The sequence below is a fragment of the Callionymus lyra genome, chromosome 18 (assembly GCF_982586985.1).
Source record: "Callionymus lyra chromosome 18, fCalLyr1.hap1.1, whole genome shotgun sequence".
Taxonomy (NCBI): Eukaryota; Metazoa; Chordata; class Actinopteri; order Syngnathiformes; family Callionymidae; genus Callionymus; species Callionymus lyra.
Window position 1 is genome coordinate 5968228 of NC_141835.1, and position 23892 is coordinate 5992119.

The window sequence follows — 23892 nt, forward strand, 5'->3', positions numbered from 1 at the left end:
AAAGAGTGGAAGAGATTCAAATCGGATAGAATTTGTGGGAGGAGAAGCGACACAACAGGATCTAAATACTGTGAATACTTCCTAAGTATTCACACAATACATGGACTCATGGATGAAGATACGACATGAAGAACTTTAGATCTGAATCTTTATTGAGCCGAGAAGAAACAAATCGTTTGCAAGGATCTTGATAAATAAGTCACTGACGCAGGAGGAGAATGACTTGAACGTTCTGCTAATTTTATGTACACAATTATCAACCGATTCAGTGTTTTTACGTCTATAAAACTCAAGAGTTTTATTCATTCAATGTACTCTTTGTGGTTCTTACAGTAAAACTGCGTCCAGCAAAGATGTTTAAATACTTATAGAATAAAAAAAAAAAACATTTGTGGTGCTCGTGAAGATCAGCTGGTGGTCTACAGACGTGAGACGGTCCTACAAGGCCTCGAACTCGTCGATCCTCTGTTTGGTGTTGCCCTGGCGGATCTGACGCAGCGTCTTGTACTTGTCGCGCCCGCGGCGCACGTTCTCCACGTGGAGCAGGTCGTACTGGGACTTCAGGCCCTGGTCCCGGGAGAGTTCCAGGTCTGAGCTGAGACTCTGTGGACGACACCATCTTTTACTAGCAACAGTCCGGGACTAGTTTTAAATCTGAGCCGGAGAACTAGTTTAGTTTAAACCTTCTCTTAAGTAATGCAAATAAAATGAGTGAATTCACTCAAAATAAGGGAGTCGTCGTGCGCGACCGTTTTCAGTCTTTTGGTCCTTTGTGGACAAATAAGTCCAAAAATCATCTTAGTCCAGAAACAGGGGTCGTGGCGGCCAAGAAGAGCTCACTAGAACTACTGTAGGACCCCTGTAGAACCCCTACTGGACTCCTGTGGGACCCCTGTAGAACTCTTGTAGGAACCTTGCAGGACCCCTTTAGAATCCCTGTAGAACTCCTGAAGGACCCCCTGTAGGACCCGTTTAGAACAAATGTAGGACTCTTATAGGACCCTTGTATGCCCTCAGTAGGACCCCCGTAAGATCCTGTAGAACACCGGAAGGACCCATGTAGGAACCTTGCGGGACCCCTTTAGAATCCCTGTAGGACCTCAGTAGGACACTAGTAGACCCCCTGTAGAACACCTGAAGTACCCCTTAAGGAACCTTGCAGGACCCCTTTAGAATCCCTGTAGAACTCCTATAGGAACTTTGCAGGACCCCCGTATGACCCCTGTAGAACTCCTAAAGGAACCATGTAGGACCATTGTAGGAACCTTTCAGGACCCCTTTAGAACCCCTGTAGGACCCTTTAGAATCCTTGTAGGACCCCTGTATGAACCTTGCAGGACTCTTGAAGGACCTCCGTATACCCTCAGTAGGCCCCTTGTAAGACTCCTGTAGAACTCCTAAAGGAACCATGAAGGACCCTTGTAGGAAGCTTTCAGGACCCCTGTAGGACCCTTGTATGTTCTCAGTAGGACCCCCCTAGAACCCCTGTAGGAACTATTTAGGATCCTTGTAGGAACCCTTTAGGACTCCCGTGGGACCCCTGTAGGACCCGTGAGAACCATGCTGACTCTGTGTTCTTATAGATATAAATGTAAATATCCTAGATGTCAAACGTGGTCCCTGAACTCACCAGCAGCTGCTTCTGCAGACGCTTGTTCTTCTCGGCCTCGGTGAGTCGCTCCTCCTCATATCTATGGACTGTGACGGCCGGGATCTGGAGCTCCGCGCTGAAGGAGTTGTTCTCCTGCTCCTGTTCGTGGTCGCTCTCCGAGGAGGAGGAGGAAGAGGAGGAGGCCCGGGTGACACTCGTGGTCCTCACCAGCTGCAGCTCCTCCTTGGTCTTCAGCAGGCTCACCTCCACCTCATGAGCCTGTCCAGAGGAACAGTCTAAACCACCTGAAGTCGTCCTCCAGAGGACGTTCAAACCCACCTTAGACTGCCAGGTCACGGCCTCTTCCTCCTTGACCCTCCTGGCCTCCTCCAGCAGGGTGATCTTGGTGGTGTACATGGCCAGTTCAGCCGCCTGCAGGGACCACCAGCAAACGCATGAGAGTGAAGAACATGGAGAACATCTCAACAGTTGAACCCACCAGCTGCTCCTGGCTCTTGATCTGGTCCTCGGCCTGCCGGGCCAGCTCCTCCTTGGCTATGATGGCCTCCATCCTCTCGGCCTCCAGACGACGAGCCTCCTCCTCCACCCTCCTCCTCTCCTCCTCCAGCCTCACCGCTCGGTCCAGCTGCTCCTGGAGGTCTGAGCCACGGGAGGTCAGAGTTCAACATTTTTCCTCAAAGTTGCATCAAAAATAATGCGAAAACAGCTCCCTCTTGTGGAAGAAGACGGAAATACATAAACTGAGAGCGACGATTCATATTTGTTTCTGGCACCCCCCTGTGTCAGAACAGTTTAATTGCAGTGCTGCCCAAGTCCTTGTGCATTTGTTTAAAAACATTATTTTAGTTTTTTTATTAGATCAATTTTTCCGTTAATGTTCCTGGAAACTTCAACAAGTCCTCTCGGGTTTTCAGCCATTATGGAAATAAATGCAACCCATCGTTTTTAGGTAAAAAATGTGTATCGGAGAAAAAAAAGCTAAAAACAATAGCTTCTTCTACGCACAATTATTATTATTATTATTATTATCTTTATTGTTGTTTTCAACATAAAAACTAGCTAGCTTAGCTAAAAGCTACATGTGCTATTTTACATTTTTTAAATATATATTATTAAATATATTTAATTAAATATATTTCTCACATGTATATAGTTTCACTAAATAGGTATTTTTATTCTTCATTTATTTCTTCAGGATTTTTTTTTTCGAGCAACTCAAATAGCTAATTGTTGCAGCAAGCTAGCATGCTAGTTGAATGCTAATTTCATTTAAGAGTAATAAAACACAAATAAAATAATAAACGTAGAGAGTAACGCAAAAGATTGAGAGAGTTTTATTTTTTACATTAAAATGAATGAATTATATGAAAAGTAAAATTGATTTTTTTTATATATAAATATATATATAATTAGTGAGTTAGCATATGCTATAAATACTCAGATTAGCGCTAATAGCTCGTACGTAAGTGTCGGAGATCTTGCTTTGCGTGGAAATTAATTATAAATATGTGTGTTTGTTTGAAAAGTACAAAAAAGAACAAGAATATAAAAATGTAATGTATAAGAAAATGTTTGTAGTGAATTTTGAAGTGACTTAATATAATATAATATAATATATTATAATATAATATAATAATAATGATAATAATAATAATATAATATAATATAATATAATATAATAATATATAATATAATAATATATAATATAATAATATATAATAATAATAATAATAATAACATAATATAATATAATATAATATAATATAATATAATAATATATAATAATAATAATAATAATAATAATAATATATAATAATTATAACAATAATAATCATAATAATAATAATAATAATAATATAATATAATATAATATAATATAATATAATATAATAATATATAATAATAACAATAATAATAATCATAATAATAATATAACATAATATAATATAATATAATATAATATAATATAATATAATATAATATAATATAATATAATATAATAATATATAATAATAACAATAATAATAATCATAATAATAATATAACATAATATAATATAATATAATATAATTTAATATAATATAATAATATGTAATAATAATAATAATAATAATCATAATAATAATAATATAATATAATGACGCTCACCTCTCTCTGCTCTCTTGGTGGTCTCCTCGTACTGGCTGAGCCTCCTCATCATCTCCGACTTCTCTCTCTCCATGTCCTCCTTCTCCCTCTCGATGGCCTCCCTGCGGAGCTTCTCCACGTCCAGCTGCTCCCTGAGGAGAAGATGGTGGGGCGTCAGGAGGTCCTTCAGGAGGGTCTCCCGACCTCTCACCTCTCCTGCTTCCTCTGCAGCCGCTCCTCCTTGGCCTGAGCCTTCATCTGCTGCACCTCGATGGAGTCGTTCTTGCGGCGCACGATGAAGAGCTCGTGGTTCCCGATGCTGAGCAGCAGGATTCGCTTGTTGACGCGAAGACGAGGAGAGTAGAAGACGAAGTCCTGAGGAGTCCAAGACAATAATGATTATTGTCATCATCATCATTGTTATTATAGTTTTATTATCATTATCATTATTTATATAATTAACATTATTGTTATGATGATGATTATATTATTATTATTATTATATTATCATTATTAAAATAATATATGTTCATCTTATCATTTTCTCATTCTTGATTTAATTGTATTATTATTGTTATAATTATTTGTATGTTATTATTATGACATTATTATTATCATTATTATATTATCTTATTATTATTATTATGCTATAAATAAAACAATAATAATGATTATCATCTTCATCTTCATTATCTTCATCATCTTCATCATTGTCTTCATCTTCATTTTCATCTTCATCATCTTCATCATCATCTTTATCATCATCTTCATCATCTTTATCGTCATCTTCATCATCTTCATCTTCATCTTCATCTTCATCATCTTCATCATCTTCTCCATCATCTTCCTCATCATATTCATCATCATAATCTTCATCATCATCATCATCTTCTTCATCTTCTTTATGATCATCATCTTTATTGTCACCTTTATCATAATCTTCACCATCATCTTCATCATCATCATCATCATCTTCATCATCATCATCATCTTCATCTCCATCATCATCATCATCTTCATCTCCATCATCATCATCATCATCATCATCATCTTCATCTTCATCATCATCATCATCTTCATCTTCATCTTCATCTTCGTCATCATCATCATCATCTTCTCCATCATCATCATCATCATCATCTCCATCATCATCATCCCCATCTCCATCATCATCATCATCATCCTCATTATCATCATCTTCATCACCATCATCACCATCAAACTTACAGGAGCCTTCTTGTCGATGGGTTTGATGACAAACTTCTTCTCGTTGTAGGAGATGTTCCTGATCTCGCTCCAGGGGAATCCGATCTTCGGAGAAAGCCTGCGAGACCAAACATGAGCTGATGATCAATAACAAAGAGATGATGGAGGTCAGACCTGTCGTCCTTCGCGTAGATGTTCAGTCCCAGAGCGTCGACTCCCAGCCACAGCTCGGTCCCCTTCTTGTTCTTGATGTCGAAGTAGTTGACGCCGTACATCTCCAGGTCCTGGGCGATCTTCAGGTACTCCAACATGGCGTCCTCCCTGAACGGAGGCGAGAGAACGGATCAGGAAACGAGTCGAGCACGACCTTCACGACTCCCGCGGCGACTCACTTCATCATGTACTTGTGCTCCTCGTGCCACACCTGGATCCGGTCCTCCCACTGGTCCTTGGACAGCTTGTGCTGCTGCAGGATCCTGGAGGGTCAAGAGCTCGCGTCACCACCAACAAGATCGAGGACTTTCTGCTGACGACGGCTAAGATCTCAGATCGAGATACGAAGGTCCGTCCGTGGAAGGACTCGGGTTGATGGTGGAGGAGATTAAAGATCAGCTCCACCAAGATAAGAACGAGCACAGAGAGAACCTTGAACCTTCAGCAGCTCGTAAAGAACCAGAGAAGCTCCTCAGAGACTTTAACATCAAATCGACGCTGCCCTCGTCACTGTATTCATTGATACACTTAATTAACATCGTTGATGCTTTTATTGATCTTATCGTGACATTCGTTTATATTTTTCTTATTTTTAATTGTATCATTATCTTTATTATAATAATAAATAATTTAGTTATTGTGCATTTTTATGCTGAATAATTACTTTTTCTTTAATCTTCTTATACATTTCAAACCTTCTTCTCATTTTAATTTCTATTACAATTATTCACTTGATCATTTTCTGAGTTAATAATCTTAAAAAAAACCTGTATATGTATATATAATTGTATCATTATCTTTATTATTATAATAAATCATTTAGTTATTGTGCATTTTTATGCTGAATAATGACTTTTTCTTTAATATTCTAATACATTTCAAACCTTCTCATATTAATTTCTATTAAAATCATTCCCTTTTTCAATTTTTTAACGCTAATAAACTTTAAAATTAATATTTTTTGGGTGATATATATATATATATATATATGTACACTTCTACTTTTTTGTATTTATTTGAAAAAAATATGAATATTTTATTGAAAGTTTCGTCCCGGAAAACAGAAAAAGATTTTAACGTTATATTTTGTAATTTTTTTTAAACGTATTTAATTTTACAACACTATGTAATTTTATAAAATGATGTTAGTTACGTAATTAATGTTCTTGATTCCTCACTGATTATTGATTTAAATTCATGTTTTCTTTAAGTAAATAATATATTTTCTATTTGTATTCATTGAAAAAAAACTTCCCTTTTCTGTCCAATTGTAAAAAACATCAGGAACATGAAATAAACAAATGATTCTTAAAGATATTTCCATCTGGTCCAGTCGGTTGAACCAGTTCCCCGGACGAGACTCACCGATTGGGCAGGACCCGCTCGGAGGACAGGTACCCCTGGTTGTGGACGGGCTTGCGGTACTCCCCGAACTTGACCTGGATGGCGTAGGACGCCAGCAGCACGGCCGTCTCCGGGGGACAGTAGACATCCTCGTCCATGACGGCCTCCTTCACCTGCAGGTAGAAGAGCTTGCGGGTCACGTCCTGGATCAGCTCCTCGGCCACGTCCTCGGGGAAGAACTTGACCCGGAACCTGAACTGCATCGGGTTCTCCTTCTTCACGTCCTGGGCCGTGACCTGAGCGGAGAAGAAGAAGAAGAAGATCAAAGGTCAGAGGTCTTTGACGCTCTTCAAAACGTCGAGGAGGACGAGTCACCTTCTTGTCCGGGACCAGCCAGGACAGAACTCCTCTGGAGTCGATGAACTGGAGCCCGAAGTACCAGACCTCGCGCAGACCGATGGTCTTGGCGACCTTGAGGACGAGCGAGAGAGAAAAATAACCATCTAAATCTCTGACATTTCGTTTTACGGTCAGATTTTTAGGACATTTGTTTCAATTCATTTTCATTCTTACAAGAAACTCTCACGATCAACGACTACTTTTTTCGATAATTAAAGATAATTTTGTTTAGAAAAGTCTTTAGAATTATTGCAAGAATTCAACTTATTTGAATGTTATTGAATGAAGAGAATTTTAATCTTAAATTAAAGGATTTAAATGAAGGTTTTTAAAGGTAACATTTGTCGTTTTTCATTTCTCTTGTTCAGAGAAAAGGAAATCAGGCTTTCGTTCTATATATATTTGGATATTTATGAATCATTTTACTCGTCGTTTTATTTCCGTTTATTACTCTTAAATTAAATTAGCATTCAACTAGCATGCTAGCATGCTAGCTTGCTGCGACAATTAGCTATTTGAGTAGCTCAAGAAAATATTCCTGAAGAAATAAATGAAGTATAAATATTAAGTGAAACTATTTACATGTAAGGTAAATATTTAATAATATATATTCATAAAAGTATCACGTGTAGCTTTTAGCTAAGCTAGCTAGTTCCGTGAAATTCTTTATAAAACTGTTGATCAAAGCTTGTATTCAAAGTTCTTTGACCACAGAACCTTTTTTTTATTTTTAACCATTTTTTCGAGCCTTACAATGACTTTTTTGTTTTGAGTATTGTTTTGATTGTTAAAGCGCTTTGTGACCCTGGTCTCGAAAAGCGCTATATAAATATATATTACTTACTTACTTACTTACTTTTTTGGGGTCGTTTTTTGAACCCAATGTTGTAGAAGTCAGATTTAAAAACAAGCCTCCGTGTCGCCATCAAACATCAAATAATGTTGTTTTTATTTCATAAACATCATTTTTTTTTAAAAGGTCAACTTCATCCCTCAAGAGGCGTCGAGGTCGCTCTGTTCCCTGGTTAGTAATTCCTGATGTGTGTGACATCGATCTTATCATGGGATGGCCTTCCTGTCCCCGGTCAAAGGTCCGCATAATTAGCTGACAATAAAGACACCAGAGGGCGTCGCCCGCGGGCGTTAACCATTATGACATGTCGTTGACTTTTGTCCAGAGACACAGTCGTGTCGTTCTTGGACAAACACGTCGTTAAAATGAAGATTTATGTGCTGTGACGATGAAATCAAACATTTGTGATCGGGATCAACAAGTGGAAAATAAAGATCAATTCACGATTAATGCGACGTGAGCGATGGAAGAAAAGAAACATCTAAAAAAAGACAAACATTTCATGGATTAACTGGGATCTCCCAGATGATCCCAGGTACAGACCTGGTCGAACAGTTGCCTCCCTGTCGTGTTGGCTCGGAAGGAGAAGTCCAGCTCGGCGTCCATGGTGGTGACGCGGACAGTGATCTGCGGAGGAGACGAACAAAACTTTATCGACAACAGCACATTCACAAACTCCCAAAAGGTGTCAAACTTTTTAACCGTCTTTGTCAAACTTACGTAATATTGAAGTATTTCATCGAATTCAACCCGAGTTTTGCCAAGAATCTAAAGTTACGCATCACGATACAGAGTCAACGATACGATATATCGTGATACTGTAGAAACAAGTATATATTTGTAGTATTGTCGAGTACTTGACTCTGGTGTTGTAGTATTTACAGACCACATGACTCTTGACAAAGTCGTAACTGCTTTCATTTGTTTCCAAACCAAAATATGTCCAAACATCAGCTTTAAAAGATGCTGGAGTCACTGTATCCTCTCGTCCTCAGTCGTCGCTATCATATGGCGAAATATCGTTTAACTGCGAAGGACGTAACGACTGCTGTCATCAGGTTTAATTCATTCATCTATGTTGATTATTCCCTTAAGGGAGTCACGGGGGGGTTGGATTTTATCCCAGTTTCTATGGGCGGGGGACACCCTGGACAGGACTTCAGTCTGTTCGCAGGGCACACGAAGACACAACGGCCATTCACACTCATATCTAGAAATTTCCCCGAGTTCCAAATCAACCTCTCGATGTTTTTGGACCATGGGAGGAAACCGGAGTTTCACGGAGTAAACGTTTGATTGCAACACAAAAATGAACAAAGGCCTATAAACATATATTTGTGTGATAATTGTAAGTTAAAAATCAAATTATATATATTTTTTAAACCCGCTTTATTGAACTGTAAACCGTGAAATTTGATTTGAAAATCCATTCCGTGCTGTCGAAAAACAAAAAACAATAACATTTTTATACATAATTATTTTTATATTTTATATAACACGCTACTGTTTAATGGTCGACATCTTTAATCTCCGTTATTTATTATAATTATCTTACACATCTTTACAGATCATATAAATTAACATTAATCTACTTTCATTATGAACAAACCAACCCGACGGGCCATATAAAATAACTGGGCCGGCCAAAACTTGGCTCCCAGAGCCATGAGTTTGACCCATGTTAACATTAAATATAGTATATATTAAATATATTGTATATATAACATGATAGTAAAGTGTAACTTATTCAATCATTGAAGTAATCAATACTAAATTATAGTCGCACACGTACAAAAAAGACACAAAAACACAACATAAAAGAATAAAAAATAAAGAAAATGTGACCAAACTTTGTGAAAATGCTTCATAAAAGCATCTGCCAATGATTGTGTTGCTATAAAGTGTGAGGTGACTAGTTAAGTGGATCATTGATCAATAGTTAAACCAGCGTTTGTGTCGACTAATGAAGTCCAGGTGAGTCACACGAGGGAGTCGCTGTCCACGATTGTTCATTAAACCACAATTGCTCACTATCGCGGTAGACTTTGAACTTCTTCACCGGGAGACACATTTATTTAGTTTAAATCCCAACTTTATTATTATTAAACCGTCTCGGTTTGAATCCGTCGACTAGAATCAAACACGTTTGAAGGTCGAGGAGGAGAAACGTCGAGTTATTTTCAAGGATATTTTCACTACGATCACCTGTGACTCAGGTGTTATAGATGCTCGTAAAGATAAGTTCGGTTACAAAAGCGTTAAATCGTCGAGCGAAGCAGCGGAAAGTTTCGACCAAAGTTCTTTAAACACAGTGTTTGGTGTAAAAATATAAAACATGATAATAATGTAAAAGGTAAATAATACACGTTTAAATCATTATTATATTTAAAAGTACATTTAATTGAACTCGATTAGATCGTTTAACTCGTGTTTTCATAAGATTTGTATTGACGTATTTAAAATATCTTTAAATGATTGATTTAGCTCAATATTAAATAATAATAATAATAATAAACGAAATTTTGTTGCAAGAACTTAATATTTTGAGTAAAAACTAGATTCATTTAATCCTCCTTTATACTAAAAATAACTTTAAAATTAAACTAGATAAGTATATTTTACTTCTTTACGTAGCAACGGTGCTGCAGGCTAACTTCCTTAGCCGTTAGCTTACGAGACTAATACACCCTTTTTAATCCGCTCCGTCTGGAGATAAATCACGATAAAAAGCGAGTGAAGGTTTAAAGTCGTGATCTAATACCGTTGCTCGCTTTCACACTTTTACGTTTATTATTAATGTATTGCTAATTCATTGCTACTGTCAGCTAACTGACGTAGCATCTTAGTTAGCCGCTAAGTCTTTGTTCGACGCACTTTTAAAGCTACACTAATCATTATAAGAGATGCTTACGCAAAAAACTAATATTGGATTTTATATAATTATCAAACATTTTTACTGGAATATTTAGAACAATATCTAAGTAATTTAAGTAAGTCATTTTTATTTGTATAGCGCTTTTCTAGACCAGGGTCACAAAGCGCTTAAACAATCAAAACAATATTCAATAAAGTATATATTTTAAAGATCAAGATAAAACTGATAACACAACAGCTATGAAGCTAATAGCTCTAGCATTGTAGTAGCTAACTTCAATATGTTTCTAGCCTCTTAAAAAACACGATTAAATAATAGTGTAAAGTTTGAAAAACGAGTCAAATTTGCTTAGTTGTCATTGGAAACATCAGTTTTTAACGTTGGATAACGCACGTTAATATGTTGGACTTTGTTTCCCTTCCATATTAAAAGTTACGTCACTTTCTTCTTCCCTTTTCTTTTAAAACGCCAACCGTTATATAACTGTTGAATCCTATTTTACACTTATTACTTTTAAACATTATAACAAATCAAGTCGATGATCGTCGCTATAAATGAGTTTTCTTTCAATAAAATCCTATTAAAATTCGAGAAAGTCGACATTAAAAGAGGAAAATTCAAGGTAAACTTTTCTTGAGAGCGAAGCGACATATTTGTGGAAGGAATGCGAGCCTCGGTCAAACTCTACGTCTGGTTAATGAGTAAAAGTCTGGAAGCGTCTTAAAAGAACGAAAACGACAGGAAAGAAAAGAGAAAAGTCACTGATATGAATGTGAATAAAAGGTGATTAATTCACTGTTAAAAGTTTCTTACCGCCTTTGGCATCTTGTCTGTGGGTGAGAGTCGCTCCGGCAGAGAAAGTGTTTCCCAGGCAGGTCCAGGCTGCAGTGACCCACCTCCGGCAGAACCCTCGCCTGATAAGAGATCCCGGCTCCGCCGCCTCAGCTCGAGGGCAGGGCCGATGACCTTTGAACCCGTCGCCCGCGGCGACGTCGCAAGGTGTTTTTTACTTGGTTACTATCACATGAAGATGTCGCTTTTTGGGGCCGACACGCCCGGATCGATCCGAGGCACCGGGACGCGCCGACCTTCGACCCCGGGCGATAACAAGAGCGTCTCCTGAAGAGGACGATTCATGTCTGCGGTCGATGAGATGAATGTTGGAGAAACAATGTGTTGCATTGAATAGTACATCTCGAGCGATCGATGACGAGGAAATACTTTTTTGAACAAAGATTCTGAAGAGTTGTTACATCCTTTAGCCTATGTTGCTAAGCTAACACGTTTACAGTTTCTACCGTCGTGATTTGATCGTCGTGGCGAGAGTCTCACCACCTCTCATGAACTCAGCTCAAGACCTGCTTGCGACCAAACACACAAAATAACTTGTTCAATGAGGATAATGTGATACAGCTAAATATATTGTATCGTATCGTGAGCTGAATATATCATGAGCTAAATATATCATGAGCTAAATATATCATGAGCTAAATGTATCGTATCGTATCATGAGCTAAATATATCGTATCGAATCGTGAGCTAAATATATCCTGAGCTAAATATATAGTATCGTATCCTGAGCTAAATATATCCTGAGCTAAATATATCGTATCGTATCCTGAGCTAAATATATCGTGAGCTGAAAATATCGAATCGTGAGCTAAATGTATCGTGAGCTAAATATATCATGATCTAAATATATCGTATCGTATCCTGAGCTAAATATATCGTGATCTAAATATATCGTACCGTTTCCTGAGCTAAATATATCGTGGGCTAAATGTATCGTATTGTATCCTAAGCTAAATATATTGTGAGCAAAATATATCGTATCGAATCGTGAGCTAAATATATCGTCAGCTAAATATATCGTATCGTTTCCTAAGCTAAATATATCGTCAGCTAAATATATCGTATCGTTTCCTGAGCTAAATATATCGTATCGTTTCCTGAGCTAAATATATCGTGAGCTAAATCTATTGTATCGAATCGTGAGCTAAATATATTGTGAGCTAAATATATCGTATCGTTTCCTGAGCTAAATATATCGTGAGCTAAATCTATCGTATCGAATCGTGAGCTAAATATATTGTGAGCTAAATATATCGTATCGTTTCCTGAGCTAAATATATCGTGAGCTAAATGTATCGTATCGTTTCCTGAGCTAAATATATTGTGAGCTAAATATATCGTGAGCTAAATGTATCGTACCGTTTCCTGAGCTAAATATATCGTGAGCTAAATATATCGTATCGTTTCCTGAGCTAAATATATCGTGAGCTAAATGTATCGTACCGTTTCCTGAGCTAAATATATCATGAGCTAAATATATCGTGAGCTAAATGTATCGTACCGTTTCCTGAGCTAAATATATCGTGAGCTAAATATATCGTATAGTTTCCTGAGCTTAATATATCGTGAGCTAAATATATCGTATCGAATCGTGAGCTAAATATATCGTATCGTTTCCTGAGCTTAATATATCGTGAGCTAAATATATCGTATCGAATCGTGAGCTAAATATAACATATCGTATCCTGAGCTAAATATATCGTGAGCTAAATATATCGTGAGTTAAATGTATCGTATCGTTTCCTAAGCTAAATATATTGTGAGCTAAATATATCGTATTGAATCGTGAGCTAAATATATCGTGGGCTAAACGTATCGTATCGTTTCCTAAGCTAAATATATTGTGAGCTAAATATATCGTATCGTTTCCTGAGTTGTTTGAGTCTGTACAGGAACCTTCTCGCTGTGAGGCTTAAAATTGTATTTTATTTTTATAATTGTTCCAATATTACGAATGATATACTTTGTTACAAAATATTAATCTTAAAAAAAAAACATTTTTTTCTTGGCAACAACAATATATTGAAGTTTATTTCGTTATAAATGTCCAGTATTCCTTGCTTCAGTCCAACAAAAATCTCGAAAAATGTATTTAAAAAGTGGTTTTGTTACAACTTTTAAGAGAAGAAATGGAGTTTCCTCCAATTTGTGACGCTTTAAAAACATGTCACATGTTCACTCGTCCTCCCTCTGGAACAAAAAGACAAGTGTTCTCTTATCTCGAAGAATCTCGTCATCTGCGGAGAGCGTAACGTGTCGAGTAGAAAGTATTTGAATCTAGTTAAAAACAAATATGTAACGTATACAAGGAAAGTTTCACAGTCAATAAGTCCAGATACAAGTACACAAAAATGAACTAAAACTCCTCTTTGATCTTAAAGTGAGGCTGGTCTTCCGGCTCAAAGTCCAGCCTGGGTCTCCCGTCCCGGTCCAGGACGCGCGAGGCGGTGTAGCCCACGATGGGGTACTTGGTTTTGTAGGTCTCCTCGAAGATGGCGTCCAGAGACCTGAGCTGCTCCTCGCTGAGCCCCGTCTGGCACCAGATGACGGGAGAAGAATCATGAAGGTTCCTGATGTTCCTGTGATCGCAGTGTGTCGTTGAGGAACTCACCGTGTCCGAGGTGAGGTCTTCGGGGTCCAGGGACATCTTGGCCACGCCTCGAGTGGAGTCTTTCCCCACCAGAGCGTTGTACGGCGCGCCTTTACCGTAAAACTCTGAATAGAAAAACAAGTTAAATAAAGATATATTTTTTAAAAATAGTATTCAAATTCACTGTACCTTTTCCCGATGTGACGTCAAAGACAACTCCTTTAACCGCCATGTAAACAGGAAGTTGATCCTGCAGACACACGTCAGTCACACCTGTCACACACCTGTCGAACACACCTGTCGAGATGACTTTACCTCGCTGCCGTCGTGTTTGGACAACTCCTCCTCCGTAAACACTCGAACTGGTTCGTGTCCTGATTTGAAACTTGATTCAAACGTTTGTCCAAAACACAAACAAGCGAATGTCAAGAGGAGAAGTTGGAATGTTGCCATGACGGGATGTTTGCAGAAGCTTCCGCCGCTTCCTGCTCCCGTGGTGCGTTCACTGGCGTCGGGAATTCATCAGTGGGAACAAGTTCAAAAACAGCTTTTTGCGATCAATTGAATCTATTTTTTATTTATTTTTAAATCGAAAAAGCCGCTCTTTTATTTTATATAAAAAATAAATTAAGCTAAAACAAAACGTAAAATTCACCAGTTAGTAGAAATATTATTCCGCCATCATGTGGTAAGTTTGTGTATTGCATGTTGTTGTGTTTATAAAAGTTATAAACATATTGTTTGATTTCACTGAATGGACATTTTTGTAGTTTTAATTAATTATTCAAGAAAAATAATGGCTTAATAATTTCACTTTATTGTGAAAGTTTTACTTTCTTCGTACATTATACACACGAGATAATTATACATTTGTTCAGTAAAAGCAAGATTGAAAATAACAAATCCTTTTGAAATCGTAAATACAAATCACAAGACAACATAATCTTGTTAATAAAGAAAATGAAGATTTTTCACAATTAACACTTAAAATATTCACAACGTTTGTTCATTTTTAGTTTCAATTAAACTTCCTGCCACTGGCTTGTGTCTTCTGCAGCTGTTTTATGTATATATGTTGGTTTCAGTTCTATTAATTCATCTTAACGAGAGTAGAACAATCACACAAAAAAAATGATATCTAAATATTGTATTGTATCATGAGCTAAAAATATTGTATTGTATCCTGAGCTCAAAATATTGTATTGTATCATGAGCTCAAAATATTGTATTGTATCATCAGCTCAAAATATTGTATTGTATCTTGAGCTAAAAATATTGTATTGTATCCTGAGCTAAAAATATTGTATTGTATCGTGAGCCGAATATATTGTATTGTATCCTGAGCTAAAAAATATTGTATTGTATCGTGAGCCGAATATATTGTATTGTATCATGAGCTAAATATATTGTATTGTATCATGAGCTGAATTTATTGTATTGTATCGTGAGATAAATATATTGTATTGTATCTTGAGCTAAATATATTGTATTGTATCATGAGCTAAATATATTGTATTGTATCATGAGCTGAATATATTGTATTGTATCGTGAGATAAATATATCGTATTGTATCATGAGCTGAATATATTGTATTGTATCATGAGCTGAATATATTGTATTGTATCATGAGCTGAATATATTGTATTGTATCATGAGCTGAATATATTGTATTGTATCGTGAGATAAATATATTGTATTGTATCATGATCTGAATATATTGTATTGTATCATGAGATAAATATATTGTATTGTATCTTGAGCTAAATATATTGTATTGTATCATGAGCTAAATATATCGTATTGTATCATGAGCTAAATATATGGTATTGTATATTGAGATAAATATATTGTATTGTATCATGATCTGAATATATTGTATTGTATCATGAGATAAATATATTGTATTGTATCATGAGCTAAATATATCGTATTGTATCGTGAGATAAATATATTGTATTGTATCATGAGCTAAATATATCGTATTGTATCGTGAGATAAATATATTGTATTGTATCGTGAGATAAATATATTGTATTGTATCATGAGCTAAATATATCGTATTGTATCGTGAGATAAATATATTGTATTGTATCTTGAGCTAAATATATTGTATTGTATCATGAGCTAAATATATTGTATTGTATCGTGAGATAAATATATTGTATTGTATCATGAGATAAATATATTGTATTGTATCTTGAGCTAAATATATCGTATTGTATCATGAGCTGAATATATCGTACATAATCATGAGATAAATACATCATATTATATCATGAACTGAATATATGTAATCCTATCATTAGCTGAATATATTATATCAACAGAAATAGACTAAATATAGTTTAAATTATGAAGAATTAAAATATATTTTGCAAAAGTACAAAAAGTACAACTATGCTTTAATCAATGAGGAAAACAAACAAGTATACTTTCTTTCCTTTATTTTAAATGTACTCTATTTGAATACAAATACACTAAAACAAGATTAAAGTGATCCAAAGTATATTTCTTTGTCCTCCAACCATTTTTTAAATGAATAAAGCCTGACTTCAGGAGCATCTCACGTGTGGACCTCCGTCCCGCCACGGTGGTTCCTCTCAGGGTGGAGCTCCTGATCCCGGAGGGACCGAGACTTCAATATTGACTTTAGGAAAAGAAAGTATTCCGCAGGTTGCTAGACAACTTGTGCGGCCAAAAGAGCCGCTTTTGTTTAAACAGCCTGTGGGTCAATATTTGTGAATGAAGCGATGAGCGTTATTTGACGACGTTACTTTCAGGAGGATCTTCACTTTCTGTCGTGGACCTCGCTCTCCGTGGGGTTCGTCCTGCCGGGGGATCCTGCGATGGACGGCGCTGGTGACGAACCTCTCCAGACACAGCACCGGTTCCGACTGTGAGGAGGAGGAGGGGGGGGGGGGGGGTTGGTTCTGAAGGAACAGCTCCGGGCTCATTGACGTCCTGAGACCATGAAGAGGCAGAACGCTCGGACCCTGATCCTCATCGTCAGCATCCTCACCTACCTCGTGGTCGGAGCCGCCGTGTTCGAGACCCTGGAGTCCAGGCAGGAGGTGGGTCAGAAGAGGCGCCTGGACGCCCGCAGGCACGAGCTGATGCGCCGGTACAACCTGAGCCGGGAGAACTTCGAGGAGCTGGAGCAGGTGGTCCTGCAGCTCAGACCCCACAGAGCCGGCGTCCAGTGGAGGTTCGCGGGCTCCTTCTACTTCGCCATCACCGTCATCACGACCATAGGTGAGTGGAGACCGTCACGTGACCCCAAATCCCCCGAACTTCATCCAGACAAAAGTGACGCTTTCACGAGAAAATATATACACACAATTCCTTCCTTATATCTCCATTAATTGTCCTTTATATTCGAGAACTCGTTGTATAACAAAGGATCTGTGTTGCCAAACGCAACAATCAACTTTTTAAGGAGAATAAAAAAAAACAATTTACAACTAATTGCTATTTTATTATTTTGTTTCAAAACCAACATTATAACCCTAAACTTGTTTTATCTAAGTAATTTGAGCTTCTTATATGACTATATGTAAAACAAAAATACTTTGAGTGTAAGAAGTCTCCCCTAAAAATTCAATTTGGTCCTATTTACATTTAATTTATATCTTATATAATACATATTAAATAAGGATGATTTCCATCGATTTGAAATTGCAGATGTTTGCAGGCAACATATATAAAGCCAGTGAAGAGTTTTAATGATCGGAGAAATGTAAGTTCTTCTACTAGAGCATATAAATATGTATATACATGTATATATATTACTTTATAAAGTTGCTCTGAAATCTGGGCGAACGAGAGGTTAAGAGAGTCCATTATGAGTCTTCACTCCTCCTCCAGCCAGCTATAATCAAGCCCGCTTTGTTTATACAACGAGTCCCTTGGTGGTGGAGACTTCCGGGATGGATGAAGCGCGGTGACAAACCTCCATGCTTGACCAATCACAGCAGAGTGGGTTTGGTTATGGTCAACAGGATTTCATCTCCAGAAATGTTTTTCTAATGTCAATATTTCAATGAAAAGAGAGTTCTGTACAAACACACACTGATGATACAATAGAGTCACACATGACAACAACACACACACACTGATGATACAATAGAGTCACACATGACAACAACAACACACACACTGATGATTCAATAGAGTCACACATTACAACAACACACACACTGATGATACAATAGAGTCACACATTACAACAACACACACACACTGATGATTCAATAGAGTCACACATTACAACAACACACACACTGATGATACAATAGAGTCACACATCACAACAACACACACACACTGATGATACAATAGAGTCAAGCATCACAACAACACACACACTGATGATACAATAGAGTCACACATCACAACAACACACACACTGATGATACAATAGAGTCAAGCATCACAACAACACACACACACACTGATGATTCAATAGAGTCACACATTACAACAACACACACACACGCTGATGATACAATAGAGTCACACATCACAACACACACACACTGATGATACAATAGAGTCACGCATCACAACAACACACACACACTGATGGTACAATATAGTCACACATCATAACAACACACACACTGATGATACAATAGAGTCACACATCACAACAACACACACACTGATGATACAATAGAGTCACACATCACAACAACACACACACTGATGATACAATAGAGTCAAGCATCACAACAACACACACACACTGATGATACAATAGAGTCAAGCATCACAACAACACACACACTGATGATACAATAGAGTCACACATCACAACAACACACACTGATGATACAATAGAGTCACACATCACAACAACACACACACACTGATGATACAATAGAGTCACACATCACAACAACACACACGCACACACATTAGTTTCCATTTAAATGACTCATAGTCACCGTTTGTCATTTTTATTTCAGTTTAATTTTACATAGTGAAATATCAGCGTATATGAGGGACACCCTGGAAAGTTCTCTGGTCAATGTCAGGTGGGATAAAGTACAACAAAAATAGCGATGAAAAACATCTACACACATTCCTATCGTTCCCTCCTGTTGGCTGATTTCTCTGACATCAACCCAGATTATCCCAAAACTCTGTGGCCAACTGTGCGAAACTATATTTAACCGTTTTTTTTTCTTCTTTCCATCTGACTTCAGCAGAGGAAGATTTACTTCTTGTCAACAAGGAAAGTCACTTTCACTCAAGTGTATGTCGTGGTTTTCTAGTCTGAAGTATTACTTTGTTTGAAATCAAATCAGTGTTTAAAGCATCAATGACATCATTTTTTTTTTTTTATTCAGAAAGACTTTTAGGGAAACTTATAACATCTTCTTGTATGGCTTCTCACCGCTGCTGCTCACACGCACTGAGCTTAAGTCACAGGTTTGATTCCCAGTCGGACAATTGTTTGCCCATGAGCAAACACATTTTTAAGAAATATAATGTACATGGTTTTAATGATTTTTACACGTTCATTTTATGTTATCTTTTTCATGTATATACCTTTTATATACATACTGTACGCTTGTATAGTCAAGTGAATGCGGCTCCTTGGCAGAGGTATGCCATGTCTCAATGCTTATTTGAATCATTTAGAAGAGAGATATAGTAAGTAAGTAACAGTTCTTTGTTAAGCACCTTTCTGGACCAAGGTCACAAAGCGCCTAAACAATCAAAAGCAATACAAAGTAAAAAAAAAACCTACAGAGAAATGTGAGTTCTTCTACTAGAGCAGGTCAGTATTCTGGCTGCAGAGTTTTGTATGAACTGCAGACGAGACAATTCATTCTTGTTTAGACACCAAAATAAACTGTAAACGACACAAACACATGGATAATAAGATCCAGATCGTGTTGTGACATCATTTTCCTGAGTTATTAATAAAATAAATTCCCAACATCCTCTGATCCCTCCAGGTTACGGTCACGCTGCTCCCGGCACGGACTCCGGGAAAATCTTCTGCATGTTCTACGCCCTCCTGGGGATCCCGCTGACGCTGGTCATGTTCCAGAGTCTGGGCGAGCGGATCAACACGTTTGTCAGGTTCCTGCTGCACAAGGCCAAGAGGTACCTGGGCCTGCGCAACACGGAGGTGTCCATGGTCAACATGGTGTCGGTGGGCTTCGTCTCCTGCGTGGGCACGCTGTGCGTCGGCGCCGTGGCCTTCGCCCAGTGCGAGAGCTGGAGCTTCCTGCACGCCTTCTACTACTGCTTCATCACGCTCACCACCATCGGCTTCGGGGACTACGTGGCCCTGCAGAGGGACAACACCCTCCAGAACGACCCCCGCTACGTGGCCTTCTGCTTCATCTACATCCTCATGGGCCTGACGGTGATCGGCGCCTTCCTCAACCTGGTGGTGCTCCGCTTCCTGACCATGAACATGGAGGACGAGCGCCGGGACGCCAAGCAGAAGGCGATGATGTGCAAACCCCGGGAGGCGGCGACTCTCCTGCCGAAGGATCCGGAGAAGGGTTTCAAAGGGGTCTACACCGAGGTGCTGCACTTCCAGACCATCTGCTCGTGCTTGTGGTACAGGAGCAGGGAGAACCTGCCGGGGTCCGTGGCGCGCGAGGACTTCGCCGACGCCTACCGGGGTCGACCGGACTCCCAGCACGTGGACCCCCCGTCGAGCGGCTGCGTGTGCAGTCCGTGTCAATGCACCAGGATAGGCTCCTTCACGAGGCGCCTTCATTTACTCTCTCCGTTCAGGGCGTTCAAAAGACGCAGCTCCGTGTAGCAACAGATTTTCCCAGAACCTGCCAAGTGGACACTCAGCAGGCAGCAGGAATCGTGACTAGATGTTTGCGGTGCTAAAGTAGTGAAGCAAGTGTGGACGAGAAGGAAACAAACCCAAGGTCTTCCCTTTGTGTTTGTGTTGCAGTGTACACAGTGACCAAGAGCAAAGAAGAAATGACGTCTCTGAGGAAACTAGAAGACGCCGGATCACCGTCTCGCTCACGTCCGTCCGCTCAGAGATATTCAACCAGACGACTTCAGGCACAGGTTCCAGTTGTGAGTCAGGAAAACCCTTCAGGTGTTAACGATCAAACATGTTTAAAAAAAAAACGACCTGAAACACCCCCAGAGTCTCTGATAATCACCAAGTCTGTGCTTTAATACCTCTGCCAAGGAGTTGCGATCCCCGTATGAATCTGTCTTTTAGCCAAAATAACGCCGTGAACATTCATTCATTCATTCGTTGTCGACCGCTTTATCCCGGGGTCGGGGTCGCGGGGAAACTGGAGCCTATCCCAATATCATAGGGCGAGAGGCAGGGGACACCCTGGACAGGACGCCAGTCTGTCACAGGGCACACAAAGACAGACAACCATTCACAAGCGCTCTCATACCTACGGACATATTTACCTGAATCCTGTAACCAGGAAACGATAAAACATTTGTTTTTTTGGAGTTCCATCTGGATCCAGGAAGGTTTTGTAGGATTTGATGTTCGCTAGATGAAAATACTTTTTAACAACATAGCAAAGAACGTAATCCATGTGAGTATTAATGACATTTTTAGTGAAGAAAACAAATAAGATGTTTCTTTATTGTCCAAGTTCACCGAAAAGATACACATATAAAAACAAATAATGACAAAAACTACAATGAATCAATATAACGACAACACAAGTGCAACAGAAAAACGCTATATAAATACAAATTACTTACTTACTTACTTACTAAAACACAATATTTATTTTGATTAAATAACAATAATAATACCCATGGATCCATTATTGGGGTATTTTCAATACATTTTTTAAATCGTGGAAGTTGTTACTTCTGATAGGATTCTTTAAGAAAAGAGCTCCTTGGCAGAGGTATGCACTGTCTCAGTGCAGATCACTGGATCCACTTGAATCGTATTTATTATTGTGGATAAAGAAATAAGGACTTCACGCTGCACAGTTTTCCTCCTTCATGCGGTTGCTTGAAGAGTTCTTTACCCATGATGCATCTGGAGATGATAATCCCAGCCAACGGTGCTTCCAGGAATACCTGCTTCGATGCCAACGATGTCGTTTGTCATTTATCTGTTGTTGTGTTTCTTAATCTCACTCAGTCACAGACGTCGTGGCTATAAAACTGCAGTCATTTAAAACAAACTTTGAAAAAAAGTAAATGAATGTAAATCCGTTTAACTTGACGAAGAAAAGCCAAATATAACAAATGCTGCAGGATATGTTGATATATTGAAGAAACGAATGTCGCTAGCATGTATTAGCTTACGCACACTATTTATGATAATCCAGAGGCGAAGACTTTCCACAGTTTATTTTGGTAAAGTAGGGACGAGTCATGTGTTTGTTCATCATCTGTGAGTTTGAGTAAAAAGAGAAAAGCTGGTTCTTTTCCTTCAACGAGAGAATGTTGGTTTTATTTTTTCATATTTCTACAAGATTTGAATCATTTTCCTCAATAATAGTATCACAAACAAGAATATATTTTATGAAAGTACATCAGCAACATCGGAATGTTGAATAGTTTGATTTAATCATGTGATCAAGCAGCTCGGTGCTCTGTTGGTTTGGTCTGGTGATGCTTTTATAGCAACATCTTTATATTGAATTAAAAAAGCTACGAATAAAACCTTTTTAAATTAATATAACGTGTTTATGAATTATTAGAATTAAAATATTAAACTCTATGTGTACAATAGTATTGAAAATAATCGATAAAAATGTTCAATATATAAATTATTTAATTTAATCATTTAAAACCTAAGAAAACAATAATATTAAATAATAAGTTTCAACATTTGAAATGTGTAATTCAACCATTCATTTTTCTGATGACACTAAAATACTTCTGTAGATATACTTCAGATTTATGATCAAATTAAAGCAGCACTAAGTAAGATTTAAAAAAAAGTCTTACTTAAGAAATGAGGGTAAAAAAATATAGATACAGCGATGATACACTGTATCAATATTTGATCGCACTGTTACATTTTTGTATTATTTGTAAAATAAAAAATAAGAACAAATATTATTAATAGTATTTTAATATAATATATATCACCATATGTTATTTTTCAACCATAGTTCTTCTATGGTTTAGAGTTCGATCAAATTCGTTACAAATTAAATTATTTGATCATTTTAAATTTAAAATTAACATATACATTTTCAAGGCGTGTTTAGCTGCACTATAGTAAAAACTACATTTTTATTTTCTTGCACTTTATCCACTTGGAAACTGATTATGGAAATGAATGCAAATGCCGTCTCCGACCCACTGCCGTAAAGAGTTTAAAGGGGGGGATGTGTGTGTTTTGTGTGGGCCGCTAAGATAACGGCGTGTCAAGGGTCAGCGTCAAAGACGCGTTTGTACCTCAACATGGACGACGCTCTTGCTAGCGTTAGCGTCGCTAACAACTTCTGTTCATCACAGTTCACCGCTCGAATCCCGACGGCGTCTGGAGACGCTGTTTGATCGCGACTCAGAGTCACATCTGGGTGAAACTCAAAACGCTTTCGTGCAAACTATTTTTAACGACGGCGTTCGGAAGGGCAGATGGGCGGCGGCTTAGCGTGTTTGCACAGCGGGTAATAGGGAAGCTGTCAATCACAGCCATTTCTAGTGAAATACTAGCTATAATATTGTTTTTGGAAGATGTATGAACACGTGAGAGGTTATCATGACAACATGTGTTTACGTCCCACATTTCCAGACAATTATTTCGTCCAAACATTAAAAACATGAATATTTTATACAGAATTAACTCAAAATTCACTTTTATAGGTATTTTATAGTCTTGTTT

The 23892-nt window shown here is 37.9% G+C and overlaps 3 protein-coding genes across 4 annotated transcripts; 1 reads left to right on the forward strand and 2 right to left on the reverse strand.

Annotated features, from left to right (window-relative positions):
* Positions 1-131: 131 nt before the first annotated feature.
* ezra (ezrin a) lies at positions 132-11519 on the reverse strand. Of its 2 annotated transcripts, XM_087779316.1 has the most exons (13): positions 11443-11519; positions 8298-8381; positions 6878-6973; positions 6524-6798; positions 5338-5421; positions 5120-5266; positions 4967-5063; positions 3951-4114; positions 3761-3891; positions 2091-2251; positions 1931-2023; positions 1631-1870; positions 132-603 (listed from the first exon to the last, which is right to left on the reverse strand). In XM_087779316.1, exons 1-13 carry the CDS (start codon positions 11452-11454, stop codon positions 439-441), a joined length of 1749 nt encoding a protein of 582 aa, XP_087635442.1. In that variant the 5' UTR covers positions 11455-11519; the 3' UTR covers positions 132-438. The 2 variants fall into 2 exon arrangements, with proteins under 2 accessions (XP_087635442.1, XP_087635441.1); XM_087779315.1 differs by having other exon boundaries at positions 1631-2023.
* Positions 11520-13387: 1868 nt separating this feature from the next.
* On the reverse strand, positions 13388-14542 carry nenf (neudesin neurotrophic factor). The gene is made up of 4 exons (XM_087779899.1): positions 14387-14542; positions 14261-14321; positions 14093-14196; positions 13388-14014 (listed from the first exon to the last, which is right to left on the reverse strand). The coding sequence occupies exons 1-4, from the start codon at positions 14522-14524 to the stop codon at positions 13838-13840; spliced, it is 480 nt and encodes a 159-aa protein (XP_087636025.1). The 5' UTR covers positions 14525-14542; the 3' UTR covers positions 13388-13837.
* A 2462-nt stretch (positions 14543-17004) lies between these two features.
* On the forward strand, positions 17005-22467 carry kcnk3b (potassium channel, subfamily K, member 3b). Its single transcript, XM_087779568.1, has 2 exons — positions 17005-17324; positions 20039-22467. The coding sequence occupies exons 1-2, from the start codon at positions 17042-17044 to the stop codon at positions 20860-20862; spliced, it is 1107 nt and encodes a 368-aa protein (XP_087635694.1). The 5' UTR covers positions 17005-17041; the 3' UTR covers positions 20863-22467.
* Positions 22468-23892: the final 1425 nt, after the last annotated feature.

Excerpts from the sequence above, each read along its gene's own strand:
- nenf (XM_087779899.1), bottom strand. The coding sequence starts at position 14,524 with ATGGCAACATTCCAACTTCTCCTCTTGACATTCGCTTGTTTGTGTTTT. Across the intron at positions 14,322-14,386 it reads CCAAACACGACGGCAGCGAG|GATCAACTTCCTGTTTACAT; the intron begins GTAAAGTCATCT and ends GTGTGTCTGCAG. Across the intron at positions 14,015-14,092 it reads AAGACCTCACCTCGGACACG|ACGGGGCTCAGCGAGGAGCA; the intron begins GTGAGTTCCTCA and ends ATCTGGTGCCAG.
- kcnk3b (XM_087779568.1), top strand. The coding sequence starts at position 17,042 with ATGAAGAGGCAGAACGCTCGGACCCTGATCCTCATCGTCAGCATCCTC. Across the intron at positions 17,325-20,038 it reads CACCGTCATCACGACCATAG|GTTACGGTCACGCTGCTCCC; the intron begins GTGAGTGGAGAC and ends TGATCCCTCCAG.
- ezra (XM_087779315.1), bottom strand. Across the intron at positions 3,892-3,950 it reads CTGCAGAGGAAGCAGGAGAG|GGAGCAGCTGGACGTGGAGA; the intron begins GTGAGAGGTCGG and ends TCTTCTCCTCAG. Across the intron at positions 604-1,630 it reads GTCTGCAGAAGCAGCTGCTG|AGTCTCAGCTCAGACCTGGA; the intron begins GTGAGTTCAGGG and ends TGTCGTCCACAG.